This window comes from Branchiostoma floridae, chromosome 6 (assembly GCF_000003815.2).
Source record: "Branchiostoma floridae strain S238N-H82 chromosome 6, Bfl_VNyyK, whole genome shotgun sequence".
In the NCBI taxonomy this organism is placed as follows: Eukaryota; Metazoa; Chordata; class Leptocardii; order Amphioxiformes; family Branchiostomatidae; genus Branchiostoma; species Branchiostoma floridae.
In genome coordinates, this window is record NC_049984.1 from 1797469 (window position 1) to 1821804 (window position 24336).

General features: G+C 41.3%; 1 protein-coding gene across 1 annotated transcript; it reads left to right on the top strand.

Moving 5' to 3' along the window:
- Positions 1-497: 497 nt before the first annotated feature.
- Positions 498-18640, top strand: LOC118417425 (fibrillin-2-like). Its single transcript, XM_035822985.1, has 26 exons — positions 498-576; positions 1040-1213; positions 1868-2781; positions 3028-3197; positions 3739-3971; positions 4473-4553; positions 5758-5880; positions 6699-6818; positions 7078-7197; positions 7724-7843; positions 8392-8517; positions 8806-8919; positions 9342-9464; positions 10470-10598; positions 10981-11103; positions 11663-11785; positions 12022-12150; positions 13534-13659; positions 14229-14321; positions 14788-14883; positions 15297-15392; positions 15726-15821; positions 16146-16244; positions 16638-16743; positions 17859-17975; positions 18496-18640. The coding sequence occupies exons 1-26, from the start codon at positions 498-500 to the stop codon at positions 18554-18556; spliced, it is 3891 nt and encodes a 1296-aa protein (XP_035678878.1). The 3' UTR covers positions 18557-18640.
- The last annotated feature ends 5696 nt before the right edge of the window (positions 18641-24336 follow it).

Below are 24336 nucleotides of genomic sequence, written 5' to 3' on the forward strand. Positions count from 1 at the left end.
TACACAGAAGAAGTGGCAAGGGTAACCTATAACAGCAACATGTAACTGGAGAAAATTATGCGTTGACAAATTGTCAAATCAGTATGGCTAGAGAAATCGTCGTAAACGTACCGGTATTATGATAATAGATGTTATACACCAATTTGATTGCTGTCTGACTATGGACTTCTTTCAAAACAAAGGGTTAAAAGTGAAAAAATGTAACGTCAGCTGTTGTTTTAGTATTAATGATGATCTCTTGCTGCATCATCATTACCCTGGAACTAGACTGATACCCAGGGGCGGCAGACTTTCTTTGGCTCTATGCCTGAGAGTTTTGCCAGCACCTGGTAAGGGCAGCAAAAACCTCCTTCGGTCTTAACTCCCTAGAGTGTTAATTTTAGATCGGCAGGACAGACTGCCTTGGGCTGCCGAATAAACTGGCCGACTGCCCGCTTCAGTCTGGCACCCAGGGTACATCATCATCATCTTCACTGTATCTCTTGTTACAGGATCTGATGGAAGAGAACAAAGTGGAGGATATAACAGATAAAGATGAAGTTCTTCCCACAGACAAAACAGCACAACAACAACCAGGTAAGATACAGGCTAACTGACAAATTTTCTGGATGAAGTGTTTAGATATGTTTCTAGTAGCTGTTTTTTCCCCTTGAACTTTATTTTATTTATTTATTGATTGATTGATCTTTAGGGTAGTCCCTTCAGTTAGCGTAGTAACTGATTTCCAAGGGAGCCCTATATACATGTTCGCACATGAGTACTCTACCCTTTTTATGTCAATTTTCTTCTGCATGTCTAAATGTCTTTGTTCTTTGTTTTTATTCATATATCCAGTTGGAGAAACTCTTAGCCAATATACATTGCATATGAGTGTTTGTACCAGAGGCAGAGGCAGGAACTAACTTAAGGCATTTCTCATATGCAAAAAGAAATTCAACACTTTGGACACCTGATTATCCAATACAATTATATTTTGTCCAACACTGATGTCCAAACCAGCTAGAATGAATGCTTAACTTGTCCATTTTTCCCTTTCCAGATTGCCCAACAGGATTCTATACACCAGAGAACAGCACCACCTGTCAGCTGGACTGCCCACCTGGGTTTGTGTCTGCACCTGGTGGTGCTAACTGCACATGTGCACCTGGTCTGAACCTTGCACCTGATGGGCTCACCTGTAGACCAACCTGTGCACCTGGATTAATTCCTTCAGGTATTTGCAAACAATGTTGTGTTGGTGAATGGATCCCACCAAACCTTAAATTGGCAGTGATGTTTAAAATTTAAGTTACACCTCTGACATGATGCAAGCAATCACTTAACCCTGTTGTTTGTCCATCTGGATCAAATATTCTATGACTTCATGGGTGGAGGTTCAATCCCAGGGTCAGTTCCACCTCGGACATGTTGTTAGGGATAGCATTTGTCATTTTGGATGGTGACATAAAGCTGGCAGCCCGGGGCGTGTATGAGGGAGCTTCAGACATAAATCCAAGCTTCAAACCTATCCACGTTAAAGAACCCAACACACTTATAGAGAAGTTTTGCCTGGTGTTCAAAAATAGGCAAGCCGTGGCATGGTTGCATTGCACCAGTAGCTCTGCGATTAAACTGAAGATTGGGGATGTTGGTCATATTTCATTCATTTCAAACAAATAGCCTTAATTTTTTGGTGAGAAATGATGTGCTTTAACTTTTTAGTTGTAACAACTGTAGTATTGCCATTGAAGATAGAGCATAATTGTTTTGTTCAAGTTTATTGTGAGAGGTCACTGCAAAAAAAAAAAATTAATGAAAATATTCCCTGATTTACAGTTGGATATTTCACCATGAATCACTTTTTATTATGTTTTTTGCATTTGCACAGTTGATGAGCTGACCTGCACCTGTCCCCCTGGCTTTGTCAGCTCACCTGACGACTCCTTCTGCATCTGTGAGGGCATCTTGCTGAAGGCGTCCGGCAAACACAACTGCTCCTGCCCAAACGGCTTTGTCCTGTCAGAAAACGGCACCTGTTCCTGTCCTGAAACCGTCAACTTCATCAATGGGGAGTTTTTCTGCCCTGAAAATGTAACGCTTTCTAACAGTACTGAAGAGACCTGTTCCAAAGGCTTGGTCCGCTCCCTTGACGGATCAAACTGCACTTGCCCAAACAACTTATTCTTTAAAGAAGAAGAAGCTTCTTGCGCATGTCCCGAAGGTCTTGTCCTCTCAGAAACACGTCTCGGAGACATCTGCACATGTCCGAAAGGCATGGTGCTCATTGACAACGGCAGAAGTTGCGCCTGTCAGGAAGGGTTTGTGAGAGCGGACGACGGCCTGAGTTGTGTTTGTCCTGGTAACTTGGTGCTCCAGGAAAGCGAAGACTTACTGAAGTGCTTGTGTCCAGAAAAAATGATTTATATCGAGGACAGGCTGGCGTGTACATGTGAAGAGGGATTCGTGATAACGGAAGACGAGAAAAGTTGTGAGTGTCCAGGCAACCTGCTTCTTCACAGGGACGGAGAGAAAGATTCTTGCATCTGCCCAGAGAGAATGGTGTTCACAGAGGACCAGCTAAACTGCACGTGCACAGAGGGGTTTGTGAGGACCAGTGATGATGAAGGTTGTGTGTGTCCGGGAAACCGTGTCGCTGTGCATGGCGGAGAGAGCGGGAGGGAGGTCTGCTCTTGCCCTGAAGGAATGATTCTCGAAGAAGGGGCCACGAACTGTTCCTGTCAGAATGGACTTGTAGTTTCTGAAGATGGACAGAGGTGCCGATGTCCAGGGAATATGATTCAGGTACAGAAAGACTCAAAGAAGGACTAAAACGATCATTCCTTTTCTAAAAAAACACTGCTACATAACAAAGCTCTACAAAGGTGTACTGTAAATTGTGTAATGCCAAAAGTATAGGTTTCTGTATTTTGGAATTTGTCTGAAGCTTTAGCACTTTGAAGAAGATTTTAGGCATTGTAAATTAGCTCAGTAGTTCAGATCATGAAGATTGTCAAATGCCAATAAAGCTTCTTTGATTAACTGATACAGAAAAAAGAGGAGGATGAAGATGATGTGTGCACCTGTCCAGAAGGGATGACTCTGGACAAGGAGGGAGCGAGCTGCCTGTGTCCTGATGGGTTGGATTACACCGATGACAAGCTGGGATGCACGTGTCCTGGCAACCTGGTTTTTGAGGATGAAGATGAAAACTCTTGCAGGTATGAATCCAAATATCATTGAACCCCACTTGCCATAAAACTGTTGTATTCAACTGAGGCTGAAGGGGTCACCAGAGCCAACTGGAGGTCTTGTGCAGAAAAGACTTCTTGGAGAGAGAATAATATTATTGTCTACAGCTGTGATGTATCAGTGCTGATACAAATAGTTGTTTTATTGATTCAACAGAGGGAGATGGTTGACAGTACAGGAAGCATAATTTATTCTATGTCTCATTTGTTAGCTCTGACATTGCATTGATTAGTGCACATATCTAGGTTTTCAGTCATCAAATCATTCAAATGTATGCTGTGTCTCTAGAACTCTATAGATGAGATTTCTTATGATGAAGTGCAAAGTTGTCCTTTCCACACTGTTTTAAGGAGATGAGCTGTTGATCCCTGTCCATGGTGCTGAATCAAGAAAATATCACATTAAGAGAGTCCAATTTAAGCACGTAATGCTATACACATGTACCATAGTGTAGATGGCCAAAGAAATAGATTTTTCACAATATTTTGCTGATGTTTTATCTTCCCCCAGATGCCCATGGGGTATGACACCCACAGGCGATGGCAGAAACTGCACGTGCCCAGAAGGTTATGTCCCCTCCCCCGACGGCCAATCATGCATCTGCCCTGGTAACCTGATACTGCTGGAGGATGATGTCACATGTGGGTGTGACTACGGTCTGGAGCTGTCCGAAGACGGCCTCTCCTGTAACTGTCCGGGGGACTTGGAGTTCACTGAAGATGGGCTGGACTGTCAGTGCTCTGGTAGGTCTGTTCTCTATGATGTTGGTTATGAGTACATTTTCCCCTATAATTCATTAAGCAGGAATACATGTAGTTTTGTTAGACATTCTGGTAATAAGATACACCAAATACTACCTCCTCAAGCAAGTGAATATACACACAGACGTTTCATGTAGCATCAAGGAGATCTGCTCGTCAACAGATCTGCACAATGGCAGTGACAAAAGGTAGTAGGTACTACCTGAAACATCTGTCATTGAATGTTTCCAAAATTATATCCAGTTGCTTGAGTAACTGCTTTATGGCATACATGTACCTATCATCATGTTTATTCTTGCAGGCACCAAAAATAAATACCGTGAGTACCGTCAAGGTTCTGGAGTTGGAAATCGATGATGTCCTTGCCGATAACAAATTGTCCTAGCTACCAGCTTATGTATATCATTGCTTATGGGTAAACATAAAGAAAATTGCATCTTACATCACAAGTTCATGTCTCTGTTGTGTGTGTTAAATATCCAGGTACTCTCATTCTTCTAAACCTTGAGGGCGACTGTGGCTGTCCTGAGGGCTTTGACAGAGTCAACAAGTCACACTGTGTTGGTGAGTTCCACAGTCCATAAATATATTAAGTATGTTCTGTGAACAATGACAATTTAAGTATGGATGATGGATGCAATTCAGGTTTTTCTACTTTGAACCATTCTATTTGATGATGGGGTGGGCCTAACATCTTAAATTTAGTTATAAGGCCCGTCAGATCTTGTATTTTACTGTATAAGATCAAGGAGCTTTACTGATAAAAGCTCCTTGATAAGATTGTGCCTATCTTACCACAATATTGTGTTGTCTCCATATTCATGAAAAAGATTAAATGATTTGCAACTTTGAACCTCTATCACCAAAGCAATTAGTTTATCTTAACTTTTTGTTTTTTGACACCTTGTTGTAAAATGTTTATTGCAGATGTGGATGAAAGTGAGATTGAGCTGTAGTTCATCTTCACTTTCCATAGGGAACTTGTTTTTTTACACCTTTATGTAACATGCATTGGCATAATACCGGCCCGTTTACGACGATTTCTGTAGCCATACTGATTTGACAAATTGTCAACGCATCATTTTCTCCAGTTACATGTTGCTCTTACAGCTTACCCTTGCCACTTCTTCTGTGTAACTTTTCTGCCACTCTTGTCCTTTTAAAAGCGTAATAATCCTCCATGTTCCTTCCTTTTCTGTTAGTAAATGCATAAAACATAAACCTGCTTGAGCATACAAAAAGTCATGGGAAAACGGACGTATACTGTCAAGAATTTTCATTTAACTTTTGTCAGTCACAACCGCTATGACGTAACACTTTACTGCTAGCGTTACTGATATAAAAATGGCGGGAAAATGACTGCGTACGTTCAATTTTGCCCATTCAGTCATAGATCCGGGCTATTATGCAACGGTTCTTCACACTTTTACATGAGTTGTAGGTCACCAACAGAAATTCAAGATTGCTGTTGAATCATGTTCGTCTTGTGCCGTGAGCAAATCTGGCAATGAATGTGACGGTGTGTTCGTCCCACGACGAGCTGCCTGTCCCGAAAAAGATACTGAAAACTTCTCGCCTTGTTGTCTTCGAATGCATTGTAATCGATGCTTTGTAAATGACGTATTGGACACCTAGATGTCTGAAGTGTGCATACCTCAGAAATAACTATTGTTGCATGTGTAGATCTCTTTAAATTCCATTATTTTTCATCGGCCGGTATAAGTCTTACGGCCGGTATTATGCCAATGCATGTTAATGCTTGTTGCAGATGTGGATGAGTGTGCAGTTGACCCAGGCACCTGTGGTATGAATGCCACCTGCACCAACACAGAAGGGTCCTACACCTGCACCTGTTCTACTGGCTTCTACTTCGGCAGCACAGGATGTGAAGGTGGGATATACAGAATACATTAGGTTTAAAGGATATGATATATAGACTACAACACCATGATGGTGTATTCCTTATAACCCAAGGTACCAGCCCTCCTGTGGTGGGATCCTTTGATGGCTATAGGCCAAAAGGTGATCTGACCCGCGGGAGGGCTGGTACCAGGCACCTGTGGAGTGAATGCCACCTGCACCAACACAGAAGGGTCCTACACCTGCACCTGTTCTACCGGCTTCTACTTCGGCAGCACAGGGTGTGAAGGTGGGACATACAGAATACATTTATAAAGGATTTGATAAATATAGAATACAACAGAATACAAGCTCTCCCTAGCTGGCTGCACCTGTTCTACCGGCTTCTATACTTCGGCAGCACTGGATGTGAAGGTGGGAAATACAGGATGCATAACATAGAAGATATGAGTGTCACGAGGTGACATCTCAACCAGTAATAAGGACCAGATTTAGCATAGGATAGCTGGAGGCAGTTAGCACAGACCGCAAAGAGGGCAGGTTGCAGAGAGTCTCAGCTCAAGAATAAAAACTATAAATTCACTACAATTCTACCGTCTCCCGTTCAACCTTGATGACTTTGCTCCCGGTCACTGCTGCTGCCGCCACTGCTTTATGTCAGCATCTAGTCGCTTCAATGTTATTTCCACATGTTCTGGTTTAAGGCTATCTCATCCCAGACCTCTACGTACCTACCCACAAGGAGTTTTACGAGCTCTCGTATATGTCATCCCTTTCCTTTAATTTTGAGCCTTGGAAGCAGCATTCTCACTTTTATTTAGCTTGGCCATGTTACTTTTGTCCCCACAGATCTGGATGAATGTTTCCTGATTGAGCCCTGCACAGGTACATCCACCTGCAGAAACACACCTGGTTCCTACCTGTGTGACTGTGGGCGTGGCTACAGGTTCTTCGAGGGCAACTGCACAGGTAGGTAAATTCATCTAAAGGCAGATGCAAAAACAATTGTCTTTACAGTCACGAGGGCATATTGATCAAATGCATAGGGGCAGTGCTCATCTCCATTTCTATTGTCCTTGGGCCACATATTTGTGTTTAAGCACTACAGCAGGAAACAAAGTAGTTCTTTACACTGTCTTGTGTGAAAAATTAGTCCATCATCAAAAATCTGCCTGCATTCTCATCCCAAATCTTTCTTATTACTCCTTAATGATTGTTTTTTGTGCAGATGTTGATGAGTGTTCCATTGATGGAAGCTGCACAGAAAACGAGGATTGTGAGAACAGCGTTGGTAGCTATGAGTGCACCTGTCATGTGGGATACATGAAACAGGGACGTTATTGCGTTGGTAAGACAATATAAACTTGATCACAAAATGTTTCTCCTTTCTTTGTTCACTAGATGCAAATGAGAAGAGAGGAAAACATATCAAGTATGTTAGTATCAAGCTCGTCCAAGTAACTAATATTTCTTAAACTCTAGGACATATTCAGATACATTCCACATCGTATTGCGATTAAAATATTTTAAAATGTATTAATAATTTGTTTATCATTTGTATGTCTTATAATCAGTTTTTAATCTCGCATCTGTGTAAGATAATTTTAGATGCTGATATTCACTCTTAAGCCTGTCACATCATTGTACAAGTCAATCTAAATTTGGTTTGTAATAATTTTGTTTTTAACTGCAAAAAGCCAATAATCCATCTTTAAACTTGAAATAATTTGAAATAGTAGTGAAAAGTGGTTGGCAAAGCTCGCACCAAAGACGATTTAGCCTGTCTCAGCCAGCTGAATGCCTACGATATTGATATTTTACATCTTCAGGTTTCCAATATTTGATCATGTCTTTTTGCTTGTTTGCCTCACCAGATATTGATGAGTGTTTTGAGGATGCCCCATGCGGCAGCGTAGGAGTGTGCTCCAACCTCCCAGGGTCCTTCAAGTGTGGCTGTCCAACTGGCTACCATGGAAATGGGGTAATTTGCAGAGGTCAGTATGTGTACTGTAAAAAATTATGTCTTTCTTTTGACGATCAATGTGAGATGTTCCACTGTTTGATGCTTATTATGCTATAACTGCCATAAAATCTTGAAGCATTGTTAATGAATATTAGGAGAATTCTTTTATACAACCAATTAGAGATCACTTTGCTTATGTTTCAATGACAGACAGCTTCCTCAGAGCTTCTAATCAGAGTACTAACTTGTTCTGTAAAAGAATTCTCCTATATCCTATATTCTATGAACCTGATGAAACTATTTTCTGGAAAATTGTCAGTGAATGTTAGAAACCTGCTCTTCAAGATATCTTGCTCATTGTCGCTGATGAAAGGTGGATGCTACCTGAAACGTCTGCTTTCAAAATCCTCCAGTTGCTTTAGTAACAGTTACTGCTCTTTGGCATTCTTGGAGTCTTGATGATATTCATCATTGTCATCATCATCTTGGCCGCATATCAGCAGGTCTATGTTACTGAGACTGGCTGTCATTGTTCTCCACAATTTTGAAGATGTTGCTGCCTTTCTTTCCTGCTGTTAGATATTAACGAGTGCAGAGTTAACGAGGAGATCTGTGGAGAAGGTGCTGTGTGTGAGAATGCAGAGGGAAGCTACTTCTGCAGATGCTTGGAGGGGTTCCAGAAGATCTCAGATGGCACCTGTGAAGGTGAGATTTCTTATTGGCATTTCCTTGATGTTGGGAATATTGTTTGTTTGAACCTTTATCTATTCATGAAAAGCTATTGGTTATAGGGATTGTAGACAATTGCAGCTCCTTTGAAACTACAAAAGGTACTGCACTCAGAGTTCACGGTTTGGGGGTGCTAGTATTGGCCGTATGCCTGCCAGCAATATGCCCGACTGTGCTTGGAAAATGATAAATCCTGAGTGTGATGATACTGTATACATTTGGGCCCTCAAAGAACATTGTTTACTGGTTTTTGTTCCTTTTCAGACATCGATGAGTGTGGCATACCTGGCACCTGCCCAGGTGACTGCGTCAACACACCTGGATCCTACAGCTGCACCTGTAGAAGGGGCTACACAGGGAACGGCACACACTGCAAAGGTACAAAAATGCTCAGTGATGTCCCTGTAGCTCAATTGGTTCTCAATTTAGTTGGTAAATGGGAGACTCCTTGGAAGGGCATTTTGGATTGGGCTTGCATCCATCTTTTGGAAGGGAGGTAAATTGGAGGTCCCGTTTGAGGAGGTGCTTTGAGCACCTTAGGGGAAGGGCTAGCATCCCCTCCCTGTGAAAATGTACCCTGCTACAGAAATGGCAGGGAAGCTTGCTGCTCTTTGTGTCATTAGGCAGTACAAGGTTCTGAACAAATGAACAGGTTTAATTGATTGATTGATTGATTGACTGTATATTTATGGCCTGGTGGTCCTTATATAGAGGTGGCCACTTGTACTTATTTGACTGTGTTTTTCATTGTCTAAGCTATCCTTTGCAATCATAAAACTTATCAGATGTTTTTGTGTCAGACCTTGATGAGTGTGCGGAGTCGGAGCACGACTGTGACATCAATGCTCGCTGCGGCAACACGGTGGGGTCGTACTTCTGCCAGTGCTACCAGGGTTTCCATGGCGACGGCTTCCGCTGTGGAGGTGAGTACAAAGTCTGCCTCTACGCTTGTGTATTTTTTCTTCATATTCATCACCAAAAATTATCCTGTGTGACAAACCGTCAGGCGATATGCTCATACTCTGGTTAAATATAGACTAAAGAATAAACAAACAAACAAACAAACCTAACATCCGAATGAAAGCTCATCTGTGTTGGTAAATTCCATAGTGAAAAGTTTAAACTTTGTTCCAACACAAGGGAAGAAACTCACCATAAATTTTCGGCCGAACACTTCGACCTTCATCAGATGAATGATTCGCTGCACTAATCCGGAAGTCGTCGGATGACGTCAGGTAGCAGCGAATCATAAATGGCGGGAAGGCGAAACCTGCCACCGTCACGGTTCAATGAGGGTTGATGTGCCCTGATGTAGATAGCCTCAAACAAACAAACCTGCTGTAAAGGTAGTTTCATAGCCTTTTTTAGGCATTGAGGGCAGTAGGCTGTTAAACACTTGGGCACGGTATTGGGAGGTGGAGTCCATCTCTCTCCTTCCACCACCTTTGACTCCCCAGCCAAAGTCAGGTGTTCAAGCCTAAAGCACTGAAGAAGCTACACAGCAGAACATGCTTGCGTGTTGGCTTGCATGGCTCCAAAAGGGGAATATGCAACTCCAGCATTTTTTCTGAAGATGTGTTGTAAGTGTGCGCAGTTGGCTTGAGGTTGTCCTTCTGCACATACTCACCCAGCCAAAGACAGGTACCCATTTCTACACCTAAGTTGAGCGAGGAAAGTCATGTTAAGTGCCTTTCCCAAGCACACAACATCTAGCCAGGAATGCCAGCAATCAAACCTGTGACTCTCAATCACTTGTCTGCTAGCATTAGCCACTTCACCATTTAACATTTTCCGTCAAATGAAATACATGAATGAATGAATGAATGAATGAATGAATGAATGAATGAATGAATGAATGACCTTTATTTATACAGGCAATATATAGATGTGTGGCTTGTATAAATCTTTATCTTATCTGTCCAATCTAGATGTGGATGAGTGTGTCCAGCTGGACAACAACGCCGACTGTCCGCAGCTGTGCATCAACACCCCTGGCAGCTTCCACTGCGGCTGCAGGGAGGGGTACAGCAAGATCTTTGGGAGTGACGACTGTGAAGGTTGGTGCGTTTTCAATTTTACTTGATAACAGGACCTGAAATATCAATGTCAAGATCCCTCCAGAACAAATAAAGAGAGAAGGAAAGAGGAAAGGAGAGTGAGAGAGAAAGTACTGTAATACACACTGCTTAACAGCACTCTCACAGCCCTTATATGTGACAATATTACAGTATGTGTCTGTTCATCTGTTGGTTGCACATCTTATTTTTAAAAAGCAATTCTGAAAAAATCTGAAACCTGAATGGGAATACTACTACATGTACCAGGTATCTATGAATAAATGTTGTAGAGGTATGCGTGACAATAACCTGTGGTAAAAAACATTAACATTTCTCTAAACACCTGAGTTGAAGATTTCTTCAAAACTTTGTCCTTTTTCAGACATAGATGAGTGTGAGCGGGGTACGGCCGGCTGTGACCAGTTTTGTGCCAACACTGAAGGCTCTTACATCTGCAGCTGCAAACCTGGGTACCAGCTGCACATTGACAAGAAGCACTGCGTAGGTGAGTACTATCCACACAGGAGAAGTTTGATGTCAATTTTTACTCAGCTTTACTGTTACCATGGTTAAACAATCCAGCAGAGAAGTAAAAAATGCTTCATAAGATAAATTAGTAATGCAACTACATTGAGTACTTTTAGCTGCTTCTAGATCATTGTTGAAAGAAAAACACACTTTTTTTGCTGAAATGTTCTGTGAAAGAGCCATGGAAAAAGCAGTTGTATCAGTATAGCAAAATGCATCAATCAACTATAGCATTAGATGTGCTGTTGCTTTATGCATATACTTTCTGTGATAAAATGAGAAACCAACAAGGCAGCTGATGAACAACTCATCAGTTCAATAAGAAATCCAAGCAAATGTACACCTTTTGGCAAAGTTATATCTAGTCTTCTGTAACAACTGTATCCTACAAAGCTGCTGAAGACAGAATAATAATTGCAATGGGCAAAAGTCACATGTGGACCTTGTTTGCCATGTCAATAATGATATCTCAGTTGAGTAAATGCATCATTCTCTGATATGTTTAAAAGTGAAAAACAACATTCTTATCCCCATAGATGTGAATGAGTGCTTGATCAACAATGGCGGCTGCTCCCACAAGTGTGAGAACAGTAAAGGGTCCTTCAGCTGTGAGTGTTTGCCTCAGCAGGCCCTGGCAGCTGACAAGAAAACCTGTCTCAGTAAGTCACCCTAGTTTAAGTCCTTCCAACAATATATGGTGGGTATGGTAGTACCCGTCTCAATTTCCTTGGCTTAGATTGAATGAAGTAGTAGTATCCAGCCTTTGTCAATAATCTGCTGATGCCAAATGAGCTAAGATGTTGTGTTTGAAGGTACTTTTATCACTGCAAGCTTATAAAACAAGCAATAATATCTGCATGTAAGATTTTAATTGTTGCTCCTTCCATCCACCCAGACATCACGACATGTCAGGTACAGAACGGAGGCTGTGATCAGCTGTGCAGCCCAACGTTTGATGGCTCGGCTGTGGAGTGTGCATGTGAAAGTGGTTATCACCTGGCTGACAATGGATGGGAATGTTTAGGTACAGTCACTGTTGCACTGTTTCATCAAACATATGTCAGGGCTCGAAATTCATTTTTGGGATGAGGTGCACTGGTGCACCCAGCTGAAAAAATTGGGTGCACCAAAACAATTTTGGGTGCACCACTTAAATTTAAGTAATAACCTAATAATAAAACTTAGTTACAAGCTATCAAATTTTTAAACAGATATTTTTATTAACTTTCAAACACTTAGATGTCAAGAATAGGATGTAAATGTATACTAAGTATACTTTGATATCTTTACATACATAAACCTAAGAAAATATCAGGGTGCACCCTGTGCACCCAGAGAAAATAATTGGGTGCACAGCTCCAATTTTGGGTGCACCTGGGTGCACATGCACCCAGTATTTTGAGCCCTGTATGTTTAATGTGCCAAATCCATGCAACCAACATTACATCTTTTCTGTAACAAAGCTAACTTAAACTGTAGGTCTGGAGTTAGCCCTCCAGTTGGACAGTGGTAAATTTGGGTAAGTCCATCTTTTGTGTTTTGTGTTGAAAATTACAGTCCAACTTTAGAATGATTTCTACCAACACAGATGAACTTTTAAGCTAACATTTCATCTTTTATTCTTGGTATAAGATCTGTTTAGGCTGTCCACATTGATCACTTTTGCTATGATCCTATTCTTTGGCTAAATCAGAATCAGGCCAAAACCATTCATACAAAATTCACACAGTCTGCCAAATGTGATAACACAAGTTCACCATGGGGTAACCTATATCCGTAGTTTTTCAAAGCGGGGTATTTAGGCACATCAAGTCGACGGGTGGTAGTTTTAAATTACAATATACTGAAAATATTGCAATTTGAAACCAACGTCCTTTGACGTGATATCCCCAAATACCTTGTTTTTAAAAGCTACACGTATAGGTTACTGAACAGATAAAGGTGAACTAGCGTTACACAGTTCAGCCCACAGGAAATGGCCTCTATCAAGCATTTTACCATACAGTCAAACCTGTATAAGAAGACCACTCAAGGGACCCAGCAAAAGTGGTCTTCATACATAGGTGGCCTTTATATAGAAAAAAACATGGCGACAGTAAAGAAACTGGCAAGACTTCAATCAATAAGTTTTGGAGACTTTATTTTCCATCTCTTTACTACATATTTGTGTGCAAATACAAATACAAGTACAGTAACAATTATAGAAGCATTTAATTACATGTGGAACAATTTTCTAACTTAAAGGCTTGTCTATTGTCTCAAATACATGTACATGCATCATTAAAATCCAAGTTGTCGACTAATATGTGCAGACTATTATGTGTCGACTATTATGCACAGGTGGTCGGTAGACCAGGTTTGACTGCATATGTATTTGAGTGATGATTCATTGTATCAATCTCTCTAGATGATGATGAGTGTGATGATGTGAATGGCGGCTGTCAGCAGCTGTGTGTGAACACGCCCGGGAGCTACCACTGTGACTGCAGGGAGGGGTACTTCAGGACAAACGCCACCAGGTTCAGATGTGAAGGTACATGTGGGGTCTATTTCTAGCTTCTTTGTTTGGACTGGCAAATTATGGAACTCTCTTGATGACAACTGTTTCCCTCCTGTCTACAACCTACCTACTCCTGTATACAATCTTCAAGCCTCCAAAACCAATGTTCACCGGTATTTTCTTGCATAATAATATCCACTATCCATCATATTCATTGCCTAGAAGTGGTTAAATGGTCTTGCAGGGGTAATTGTTAAGAATGAGAAATGGTAATTGGGCAAGCAGGTTCAAAGCTGCTTTACACTAACTTAGATACCCAAGCTACATGTGTGCAAAGAATGCTGATGATCAGTGGAAGGTTACCAAATAGAACACAGAACTGAAAGTTATATTAGTTACCAGTAACAGGCAGTTAGCACTACAAATAGAAAGCTCAGAAACTTATCAGCCAATCAGCACAAAGTGTAAGAGGGATGGAGGCCTGTGATTGGTTGAAAATAGCTATTCAGAACAAGGAACTACCTACCAGCCATTCAGCACCAAGGACAAAGATTGTACTGCTAACCATTGTGTTAATCACTATCTATTTTCTTCCTTCCCAGCTACATGTGAACCCAGGTGTAATAATAATGGTCTCTGCATCGCACCAAACCAGTGCCTGTGCCCTCCTGGATATCCTGGACCACAGTGCACACGTAAGTAGTCACTGGATAAGGTCACATAACCTTTTTGATGCCATAGGATCAGTGTGTTGTTTTCCATTGTTATTAGGGTAAGGTAGTGGAGAGTTAAGCCCATTCCTCTCCATCCAATGCCTTTTACCTTCCCAACTGAAATCAGTGCCCATCTTTACACCTCGATGGAGTGAGGAAAGTCATGTGAAGTAGCATTTCCAAGGATACAATTTCTTGCCAGTATACGTAGTACAAGGAATTGAACCTTTTACATTTTGATCCTGTGTCCACTTGCCAAACCACTTGACCATTCAATGCCATCATGATAGTTGCTATTGGTCCCTTGTTCTCCCATTTTCATAAGTGGTAGTGTTTTCATTTACAACCTTGAGAGTTCTTCAGAAATTATGAAATTAAAAGCATTGGTATGTTCTTGAAACTTTCTTGCATACATTAGAAACTTGACACCTGCCCTTGACCATTTCAGCCATGTGTTCCCCACCTTGCACCCACGGAGGCACCTGTCTCAGATGGAACAGATGCACCTGCCCACCTGGGTATACAGGCAGGGGTTGTCAGCAAGGTAGGAAGTCATTGCTTCATTCAAAGTATTGATACCGAGGAAAACTGAGCTTTATAAGTTATATGTTTATTACAAACTCTTGCCGGTGCTAATTGCAGCTAAATGAATGGGGATGAACAAATAGTGTACTCTAGTCTAAAAGCTAAAGTCTAACATATTGGGTTTGGCTAATATTGACTCTATTACCAGTACTGCCCTGTAATGATATTCGTCCATTGGACTTGATTCTTGGCCTTCTTTCTTGTGCAACTTTTTTTTGGCACAGTTGGGGTCTGTTAGCCTTAAATCCTAAGACGTTGTGATGTGATACTTTCCAGTAGGTCAACTATAAGCTGTAATTACATATAAATGCCAATTGCACTGGGGAATCCTTTTTTCCTGTTGTGAGAATAACTGTTTTTATATCTCCCCAGCCATGTGTGACCTGCCATGTCTAAATGGAGGCAGGTGCATCGGGCCAAACAAGTGTCAGTGTGATTCTGGGTATGAAGGGGACAACTGCGAGCATCGTAAGTCTTGTACTTTTCGGAGACCATCTCGACATTTCAGGCATGTTGTAAACTGGCAATGTGGAGAATTTGTAAGAACTTTTATCATAGTTAACCCATGTCAAATGGTTTTAAGATAATTTAGCTGACTTGCTCTTTATCAAAACCTTCATGTTTGCTTGTAAAACAATTCTATATACTGCGCTATCAAATACATGTACGTCTGCTTGTCTGGCAGAATTAGTTTACAACTTCAATGCCTAACATAACACCCTGAACCTATCTATGTGACTTTTAAGATAAGAAAATACTTAGAATTAAGATATTGAAACATGAAACTATTGATGTCCCCAGCTACCTGCACCCCTGCCTGCCAGAATGGGGGCAGGTGTAACGAGGTGAACGTGTGCATCTGCCCACCTAGGTACAGCGGACTCAGGTGTCAAGTAGGTGAGGGCCAGTGCATTCACTATACATGTATATGTAATGATAGTAGTCGGTGCCAAAGGTCCTAAAAGTTCTAAGGGTACTAGCTTACTTTTTTTGAGATATATTGTGATATTTTCCTTATGTTTGCTAATAAAAGATATTTATCTTAAAGTGTGCTACCGAGGTAGTCAAATAATTTGTATCTTGAGAGTTGAAAAATTCTGATGTACATGCATGGACACAAAGAAGCCACCATCAAGAGGTATTTTAGGAATTTTAAAGAAAACTACATCAATCCTGTGATGTAATTTTGTTACACTTAGTAATACTTTCTACACTTTACAGCACCTGCCATCTGCAAGCCAGGCTGTAAACATGGCACCTGTGTGGGTCCCAACAAGTGCAAGTGTAAGGAGGGGTATGGGGGCAGCAAGTGTGAAATAGGTTGGTATATACAGACGTTAGTTCTTATCATAGAGAAGCCTTCAATCGATCCATTTTGTCTGTCCACATGTCTTCTAATGCAAGGGCTAACTACATGTGACAAACAAATGATTTTAAGTATGATATTTGCAGTAGTTTGAAAAGAAGTAGCTAGTTAGATAAAGCACATTTGTCAAAGTCTGGGTTTATTGCTGTTGATAATTTCTTGCTCTCTGAACTAACATGTCTTGAGAGTAAATGTATGCACAATTGAATGGTTTTACAATGTTTTTGAGTGCCAGTATCTGTATCTGTATCTATATAGCCAGTATAACTGCCCTTTGGCGTAACACACCAGCAGTATTTCTCAGAACCTCTGTATGATTGTAAGATCATCTGTCTCCTATGTTCCAGCTATACTGAAGGAGTGCAAACCCCCCTGCCAGCATGGTGGAACCTGCCTGCCCTTCAACAAGTGTAAATGTGTGGAGGGCACTTCTGGGGTCAGGTGTCAGAAAAGGTACTGTCCACAATCCTAGAGTCAAATATATCAACTATCAGTTTTTAATGTTCTTTCTATTGTCAGGTAGCTTGTTTTTTTTTATTTTTTATTTTTTATTCACATTTCTTTAAAGAGGATGAGACGGAAAGCAGACCCTGCTTATCGAGGTCTTCTCCTCATGTACATAGACAAAATAAAGACACACATACAGGACTACAAAACGCTAAATAACAAAGGCAAGAGATAATGATAACGACATGAAATAAAACAACAAGGAATCAAATAACAAAGTGACGTGTAGCTGGCATACAAACTTAGAAGTAATCAAATAAGGTTATAAATCAACTTAAACAACCTGTCTATTGAACACAAGACATAACTACATGAAAATAAACAAGGAATCAAACAACAGAGTGACATATGGCTGATAAACAAACTTAGAAATAATCAAATAAGGTTCAGGTAGCTTGTTAGGACCTGTGATTAGCTACCCTACTTCTGGATTTGGGCAAAAAATTAGATCCCAGTCAGTTAACACAAACTCAACTGGATTTCATGTGTAATCTACTGGAAAGGATGGAAATCCATAGGGACATAGTCAAAGTCCATGGGGACATAGTTGAAATCCATAGATATAGTCCAATGTTCATTGTGCACGTTGCTGAGTGTGTACTTTAACTTGTAGAGCATTTTTGGTTCGACTTGTGGGAGACTATCATCTGATGATAGTGGGAGTTAACCTAAATGAAGTCTGAAATAACTTTCCTTTATGCCATCAATCTCATGCATCATTATAAATGAGGCACTGCCACCCCCCAGTGAGGCACTCCCCCCTGGAGCAGACCTACCGAGGAGGGAGTGGGCAACTCTAAACAGGGCGAGAGCAAAGGTGGGAAAAACTGGTGACAACATGCTGAAATGGGGCAAAGCCACAAGCTCAGCTTGCCCGTGTGGAGACGAACCACAAACAATGCAACATCTGATGCAACACTGTGAGTTCGGCCCTAGCTGTTCAGACAGTGATCTGAGGGAGGCCAACGACGTGGCCCGCTGTTGGATTGGGACTTGGAGCGGCAAGATATGATGATGATGATCATTATAAAACAGATAAAAATCCAGACTTCATTCCACAGGCACTGTCCCCTGAAGACCTTCAAGACAACCACCACCAGAGGGATCCGCAGGCCATTCAAGGAGAAATACCTGACTCCGTGTGGGCCACTGGGCAGTAGAACATGTACTGTGTACAGGTCAGTAACCACAGTAGAACATGTACTGTGTACAGGTCAGTAACCACAGTAGAACATGTACTGTGTACAGGTCAGTAACCACAGTAGAACATGTACTGTGTACAGGTCAGTAACCACAGTAGAACATGTACTGTGTACAGGTCAGTAACCACAGTAGAACATGTACTGTGTACAGGTTAGTAGTGTACTGTGTTGTTTACTCTGCAGTTAAAGCTGTTTGTTGCCCAGAAATTCTGGTTCTATATGAGTTTCTAGGATCCAGATCTACCTGAATGTGTATGTGTGGAATTTGGAGTTTCTTGCCCAACTGGTAGTAATTACAGTCCTTTGGGATGGTATTTGTAAGTCTTTGATCCAGAGGTTTAGGAGAGCCACAACTGATGCAAACCATGGAACCCATCTGTATTTTTAAAAATTGATTGTACTGTAGATAACAAAACCAGACTTTTATGTTCTGGGTTCTTTCACCAGGTCAAATGAAAGGAATTTATTCAAAATCAAATGTTTGTCCACTTTCCAGAATCAACCAGAAGAGAGTGTACATCCTGGCTTACAAAGTGGACTACAAGATCCAGTGCTGAGGTCATCAGTGAGGCCAGTTATCAGCTTCCTTACATCATATCATCATTGAAAACCTTATTGTCATTGGTTTTCTCTTCAAAACCTTTTATACACAAAGGCAACAAATAGGAAGACAATAACATATCAGGCAGGATAGAACAGTTTTATATCAGAACAGAATTATTGTCATCTGCCTATCTTGCAAAGGATGATGTAGTTCTAACATAAAGGCTTTTAAACTTACCATTGAGATTTTTAAAAAGTTTGCTGTTATGGTGCACTCACAAAGATGCCTCTGTATTAGTGATCAAGCTTTATAAAAGCATGTGGCATGCACTTGTGGCTACTGTTTGACTAGTAACATCAGAAGAAAACATCTACATCATTGTATTATTGATCACAATGCCAGATAATGGTTAAGTGAAACATTCCATCCAAGTCAAGGCATACATTTGTAGTTACATGCAGTTGCATTGCATTAAATATGTAGCAATGTAAACTGTATTTTAAGAAGAATGTCAGTAATAAAAGGATTTTATTGACCACCACTTTACTTCTTTTTTCTTTATCCTTTGTGCTTATTGGCTATCCACTGTGAGATTCTGCAATACAACTTTGTCCTTGGTGCAGATTAGCTCTCAGCTCCAAAGCTTCATGAATCTGTCTTGCCATTGGTTTTCATTGGCTGATCAAACTGCCCTGTCCTTCGTGCTGATTGGCCATCCACTGTGAGATTCTGCAAATCCCTTAGTCCTTAGTGCTGATTGGCTATCCACTGCCATATTCTGCAAGTCCCATTGTCCTCGGTGCTGATTGGCCATCCACTGTAAGATTCTGCAAATCTCATTGTCCTTGTTGCTGATTGGCTATGCAATAAGCTCTCAAAAGACTTCATTTTCCTTGATGCTAATTGGCTGCCATCTCAATTTGTTACTTGGCTACTTGGTCCGTCTGTGGCTAGCTTCAACTGCATTTGTAGACACGAGAAAGTCCTGTTTGTGAACCATCTCTTTGAACAATTTATAATCTATTACAGTTTGGTGTCTTATTGGGTGGGTACAATGTGCTTGCCTCACCACAGGTAAACAGGGTTGTGGTCGGTGTCAGCATGGCACATGAAATAAAAGCCAGCACATTTTGTGTGGTTGCCTGAAAAACAGAACTATATTAATCTTTGCCAGTTCCACAGCTATCTTGATTATTTAATCGTTTTCTGGATATTTCTTTTGAGCAAGTCGCAGCTCTCCATTGCATCTTTTTGTCAGTGCTATAGAATCGTAAACCATGTTCTATTGAGTATTGTTTTGGGCACTTTTTCAGAACCAAAAACACCCGCAATTATCTGATCACTGAGATGATCTGAAAGTGTAAACATTTTTTTCTTCTGGCCTCTAGACACGTGTATTTCACAGTCCAACTTTTCAAACTTAATACTTGGAGCAATAGACTCTGAAGCAGTGCGAACACCAGTAATGCCGTGTGAATCATTGTCCGTGACCACTTTATCTAGTACAACTGGATGTTTGTCTTGCATCTCCAAATGGCTCGCCTCGGCAAACCTTTCTGCGCCACTGTATGTATGGTCATCATCGTCATTTGGGGGGGGGGGGGGGGGCGTTGTTCGTGAAAAAAAAAATTACAAAAACATAAATATCCGTTTTCTTTTCTTCGCACGTCTGTCAAATACGCGTTCTCAAGCATGTTAAACTGCCTTGTACGCAGGTGGCCACAGCAATTGTAAACAAAATGGAATACACAAAGTAATTGATGAAACAAAGGATGCAAAACATAATAAAAAGAAAGCCAACCTTACATCTTTTGAGCTTGGAAATGCTCTGGAACCTGAGAGTAATTAGTCAAGTAATAATTTTGACTTATTGTTCATTTTCCTGGGAGATATCCTGTTATGTGACCACTTCCAAGCGCGAACAGTCTTCGGATGATACCGAACATGTAAACAACCCTGTAGCTTAGCAACTGTTTATAACCTCAGATGACCTCACGTTCGATACTTGCTCTAGAACACGGCAATCAACATTTCATTACCGAAAATAAATACTGTCATCAATTACAAAACATGTAAATGTTAACAAAGAAAGAAATTAGAAATGAAATCTGCGCAAGGTTTCATTCTGACCTCTGAGAAAACAATCGGTGAAAATAAGCCCACGAAACATGACAAAAGAACGCTACTCTTACCTCTGCTTGGCCTTAAGGTGGCCAAGGACCTGAAAGAAACTATTTACGTTAAATGTATATATATTTGTGGTTCAAAGTGGTCTTACTGTTCATTTTCTTGAGAGTTGTCCTGTTGTGTGGCCACCTCAAAGCACGGTCAGTCTTCGAATGTTACTAAATTCGAACCAGTAAACAACCCTGTTGCTTAGCAACTGTTTGTAACCTCAGATGACCTCAAGTTCGACACTTGCTCTAGAACACTACATTGACTACATTCAACATTTCATTAACTAAAAGATATGAAAGCTAGCCTGGGTACCATCCGGATAGTAGTTCGCTCCTACGTTCGCTTCTGCTATCCGTTTGGCAGGTATATAGGGGGTATATAGGGGGACAGTGATATGAGGAATAACACGACGTGAGGTTTCTCTTCACACGAGGGTCAACACGAAACGTGCCATTGCTCGCGTGCCGCTATCTTTGCACGCTCGCCCCAAGTAAAGGCCAATTACGTGCACTTCTTCAATTTTAGCGATGTCCGCACGGCTATGGCGACATGTGAATTAGGGTGTTTTTTGCAGTCGAACTCAGCACTGGAACGTTCTAGTGCTATTAGAACGTGGTCACTGGAAGCCCAGTCAGTGCCGAAATAATTTCATCACTCGGTGTCCAGTGCCGAAGAGTCACCCATCACTGGAAAACCCAGTGAGGAACCGGTGACCTCGGTTGTTCCGCACTCGGTGTCCAGTGACGAATGACGTTCATCGCTGGGTCCCGAGTGACGAGTGGAGTTCATCACTGGGTCCCGAGTGACGAGCAGAATTCAACGCTGGAAACCGAGTGACGAGTCAAGGTTCATCACTGGAATTCCAGTGCCGAGAGAGCTTCATCACTAGAACAAAGCAATTCATCACTGGGAAACCAGTGACGAACTTTCTTCGTCACTGGGCGTCCAGTGATGACGCCATTTTGAATATATTGTCGTCACTGGAAGCCTAGTGAGGAACCCGTGACTCGCGTAGCCTTGCAACACTGTCATCCATTAGAAAACAAAGACAGTAAATGTTAACAAAAAAATCAGATACTTGGGTTCATTCTGACCTCTGCAATTTGCGTGTTGTCAAACTGTCCGCATGTGCTGATTTGCCCTGTACGCAAATGGTCGCAACAAAGGTTAACAAAATGGGATACACAAAACAATCGGTGAAAATAAGCGCACGAAACATGCACAAAATTAAGTTACCCTCTGTTTGACCTACGGTTACCCCGAAACCTGAAAGAAACTAATCATTCTTATGTATGACTTTATTTACCGTTGCAAGTTGTTTTATTGCTCATTTTCTTCGGCCAGACTTCGAATGTTAGCAACCCTATTGCTAAGCAACTGTATGGCGCCATTCCTTCAAAACGAATCCAAAAGACAAAAGGCAGTTAACGTTAGTCATTTGACAAACATGCTGCGTTTTCATGCTCCTAGTTAAACAACTTTCAATTTATAGTCATGGCATTTCGTCGGAAATAACGTTACTTACTTACTTACTTACTTTGGCCGAGCTCCCGCTCGAACCAGGCTTGGAAGTGCTCTCCACCTCGCCCTATCCTCCATCAGGGACTTGCTGTGACTATTTTAGTATTTTGAGTTCACCATATGATAACGTTGATAACATGATATGACCTAACGTTACCGTCAATGTCTCAAAACGTTGTTACATGTTTGTGGCGGATCGCAACTGGACACAGTTTTTAGCTATCGCTGTTGAGTTCAAACTTAGTACATTGAATTCAAAGGTAATACACATCAAGAAGTTTAAAAGGAGGGACATAACCTCCTAGTAGACATAGAAATGCACTATTTTTACTTCTTTATCCTGCACAGCGTTCTAGAGCAAGTATCGAACTTGAGGTCATCTGAGGTTACAGACAGTTGCTAAGCAACAGGGTTATTTACGGGTTCGAATTCGGTAACATTCGAAGACTGACCGTGCTTGGAGGCGGCCACACAACAGTACCTCTCCCAAGAAAATGAACAATAACACAATTTTGGACCGCAAGTAGAGGCACTTATACCTTGGATAATTTCTCTCAGGTTTCAGATAGAGCATCTCCAGACCCAAAGGAGGCAAGGTTAGCTTTCTTTTAACATGTTTTGCGTGCTTGTTTTTAATCAACTGTTTTTGTTACGTTATCACACATTGTTTACATTTGTTGCAGTCACTTGTGCACATTTTCAATGTTACCTGCACCAGTGCAGGTATGCAGTAAAAAGTATTTCGAGCCCTGGCTTTGCATACATAACCTACTGTATAGAGTTGTCAGAACAATATTGCGTCACGTCCATCCCGAGCCTGGCAACGTGCCACGGCCCCAAAACCATACAGGTGTGCTTCCTCGCAAATTCGAAAGGCGGCAGTTCCCCCAAACATACGGGAACAGTCCTGATGGGATGGGGCGTGGTGTTATATATACACTGTGAAGGTGTTCATGATGTTGAACCGTTCATTAGTTTCTTTCTTCTTGGAGAAATTCATTCCTTCTACAAATTATTCATTCCTTCTACAAATGTTGTAATAGCTAAGAGTGGATCTGAATAAAGTCAAAGTCATTACCAGACTGTGCTTGAAGCACCACATGCATATGCAGAAGTCGTACAGGTAAAGAACAGAAAATCTGCATTGTTTGTGATTATTTCGCAGTGAAGAGGTGAAAAAGTTAACCACTGCGACAATTTCACGATGTATTAGTTCGGACCAGTCCAATGACTAGGGGCCGTGTAAGAAACGTCAGCATGGGCCTGTGAGTGAGCAGTTAATTTTCTAAAAGTATTTTTGGATTGTTGACTCATTGCATCAATACCTAGTAGTCATAGCATGACACGCTGAGCTTTTAGAGTTGAAAGATTCATTGATCTATTAAGAAAGATGAGGCGTGCAGTTCTGTTGGCACAACGACAGACATGTCTGTTAGGTCTGTCATGCCAAATAAGACTCAACCCAGGCCATACCAATTTAATTTCTTGGATTATTAGTGCTTCATTCTATTCTGATCTATACAGAGGAAAGTCACATGTGGAATTTAGGATATAAATCAGCCATGAAATAATTTGGCACCAGCAATTTAAGAAAATCTTTGTCGTACCAGTTGTTACGTTATGTTACTCTGTATGTAACGTCAAACCACTGAGTGGCGTGTGATATAATGATAAGAATTGCTGTCACTGCTCTGTTATAGGAGCCACTCGTGCTAGTAGATGAAAATACAATGCGTTGTGTGTACAGAGGACTGTCTCAAATTCCTTCCAACGAAACCTCTGCGTCTCTTCAAGTAACGTTATTGTAGTCTCCGAAATAGGTGCATGATACTCGTATACAGGAGTGTGACGTCTACAAGGATGGTAAGAATAGAGTGACAGGTATTACGTTATTAATGGGGGTGGAGGGAATGGAAGTATTGCTGTAGGTAATGTGGCCATGATGTTGTGTTCTCGATCGTTTTCCTATCAGTTACGAAATACACTGAAGCCAGTTAATTGCACAACGGATTAACGCACACTTCTGTTAACTGCACGGAATTCCAAAATCCCAAACCAGTGCGGTCCAGCTGGATAACTTCGCATCATTGCACC

Bases quoted from the DNA above. Each gene is read 5' to 3' on its own strand.
- LOC118417425 (XM_035822985.1), top strand. From the start codon at position 498: ATGGAAGAGAACAAAGTGGAGGATATAACAGATAAAGATGAAGTTCTT. The intron at 8,518-8,805 runs GTGAGATTTCTT...GTTCCTTTTCAG, and splicing joins CTCAGATGGCACCTGTGAAG to ACATCGATGAGTGTGGCATA. The intron at 9,465-10,469 runs GTGAGTACAAAG...TGTCCAATCTAG, and splicing joins CGACGGCTTCCGCTGTGGAG to ATGTGGATGAGTGTGTCCAG.